At 40.7% G+C, this 2,220-nt stretch overlaps 1 protein-coding gene across 1 annotated transcript; it reads left to right on the top strand.

The window, feature by feature from the left end:
• Positions 1 to 424: 424 nt before the first annotated feature.
• LOC147372112 (olfactory receptor 6C2-like) lies at positions 425 to 1,502 on the top strand. The gene has a single exon (XM_086403961.1). The coding sequence runs from the start codon at positions 464 to 466 to the stop codon at positions 1,397 to 1,399; it is 936 nt and encodes a 311-aa protein (XP_086260087.1). The 5' UTR covers positions 425 to 463; the 3' UTR covers positions 1,400 to 1,502.
• The last annotated feature ends 718 nt before the right edge of the window (positions 1,503 to 2,220 follow it).

Raw genomic sequence — 2,220 nt, 5'->3', positions numbered from 1 at the left:
TCTTAACCACTGGACCACCAGAAAGAAAGAAAGAAAAGTGAAGTCGCTCAGTTTGTCTGACTCTTTGCCACCCCATGGACTGTAGCCCACTAGGCTCCTCGGTCCATGGCATTTTCCAGGCATGCATATACTGCAGTGGGTTGCCATTTCCTTTTCCAGGGGATCTTCCTGACCCAGGGATCGAACCCGGGTCTCCCGAATTGTAGGCAGACACATAACCATCTGAGCTACATCCTAAATATACTTCCTATTTGGAGAATCAGAAGTGTAAGATTCACAATAGGTATTTCTTATAAATGTCTCAGTAGGATGTCAAAGTCGCTGTTAACAAACTGATTATTAAGTAAAAGAAAAAAGTGCATGTGAACTGGCTGCTGGGATATTTCATTCATATTCTAATACTAGGTTCTTATGACATTTGTTTCTTCAGGTGGATTCACTCTTGACTTGACAGGAGGCAGTGATGAGAAATCATACAATAACAACATTCATCCTCCTGGGACTGACAGATGACCCAAAACTACAAGTTCTGCTTTTTGTATTTTTGTTTCTCACCTACATGTTGAGTGTAGCTGGGAACCTAATCATTATCACCCTCACACTTTTGGATTCCCATCTCAAAATACCCATGTATTATTTCCTCCGAAATTTCTCTGTCTTGGAAGTCTCATTCACCACAGTCTGTATCCCCAGATTCCTGTATTCTATGGCAACTGGAGATAATACTGTTACCTACAATGCTTGTGCCACCCAATTATTTTTTATTGTCCTCTTTGCAGCAACTGAATTTTTTCTCCTTGCAGCCATGTCTTATGACCGCTACATGGCCATTTGTAAACCCCTGCACTACACCACTATCATGAACAACAGAGTCTGCACTGCCCTCGTTCTCTGCTGTTGGTTGGCTGGCCTGTTGATCATCCTCCCACCTCTTGGCATGGGCCTCCAGCTGGAATTCTGTGACTCGAATGTGGTAGATCATTTTGGCTGTGATACATCTCCTATTCTACAGATAACTTGCTCAGACACAGTGTTAATAGAGAGAATTGCTTTGAGTTTTGCTGTGCTGACACTCATTTTTACCTTACTGTGTGTGGTCCTCTCCTATACATACATCGTCAAGACCATTCTAAGATTCCCTTCTGCCCAACAAAGGCAAAAGGCTTTTTCCACCTGTTCTTCCCACATGATTGTGGTTTCCATCACCTATGGCAGCTGCATCTTCATCTACATCAAGCCTTCAGCAAAGGAAGGAGTGGCCTTCAACAAAGTGGTGTCTGTGCTCACAACTTCAGTTGCCCCTTTGCTTAATCCATTCATCTACACACTTCGAAATAAACAAGTGAAAGAGGCCTTTAAAGACACAATAAAACAAGTTGTATTTCTCACAAAGAAGTAAGAGACTATTAGTGTTTTGAGACCAAGGTAAATTAAATTTAAATCTTAATAACTCAGAAGTAACAATTGTGAATTTGCCAAATAAACGGTTTCTTTCTTTTTTTTAATTAAATTTATTTCTTTTAATTAGAGGCTAATTACTTTACAATATTGCATTGGTTTTGCCATACATCAACATGAATCCACCACGCGTGTACACGTGTTCCCAATCCTGAAAGCCCCTCCCACCTCCCTCCCCATACCATCCCTTTGGGTCATCCCAGTGCACTATCCCCAAGCTTCCTGTATTCTGCATCAAACCTGGACTGGTGATTTGTTTCTTATATGATATTATACATGTTTCAATGCCATTCTCTCAAATCATTCCCTCCCTCCCTCTCCCACAGAGTCCAAAAGACTGTTCTATACATCTGTGTCTCTTTTACTGTCTCACATACAAGGTTGTCATTACAATATTTCTAAATCCCATATATATGTGTTAGTATACTGTATTGGTATTTTTCTTTCTGGCTTACTTCACTCTGTATAATCGGCTCCATTTTCATCCACCTCATTAGAACTGATTCAAATGTATTCTTTTTAATGGCTGAATAATATTCCATTGTGTATATATACCACAGCTTTCCTATCCATTCATCTGCTGATGGACATCTAGGTTGCTTCCATGTCATGGCTATTATAAACAGTGCTGCGATGAACATTGGGGTACACATGTCTCTTTCAATTCTGGTTTCCTCGGGTGTATGCCCAGCAGTGGGATTGCTGGGTCGTATGGCAGTTCTATTTCCAGTTTTTTAAGGAATCTCCACACTGTTCTCCATA

This window comes from Bos grunniens, chromosome 5 (genome assembly GCF_055505025.1).
Source record: "Bos grunniens cultivar Pamir isolate PY7600 chromosome 5, Bosgru_T2T1.0, whole genome shotgun sequence".
NCBI lineage: Eukaryota > Metazoa > Chordata > Mammalia > Artiodactyla > Bovidae > Bos > Bos grunniens.
This window is presented reverse-complemented; position numbering and strand designations above follow the sequence as displayed.

Excerpts from the sequence above, each read along its gene's own strand:
- LOC147372112 (XM_086403961.1), top strand. The coding sequence starts at position 464 with ATGAGAAATCATACAATAACAACATTCATCCTCCTGGGACTGACAGAT.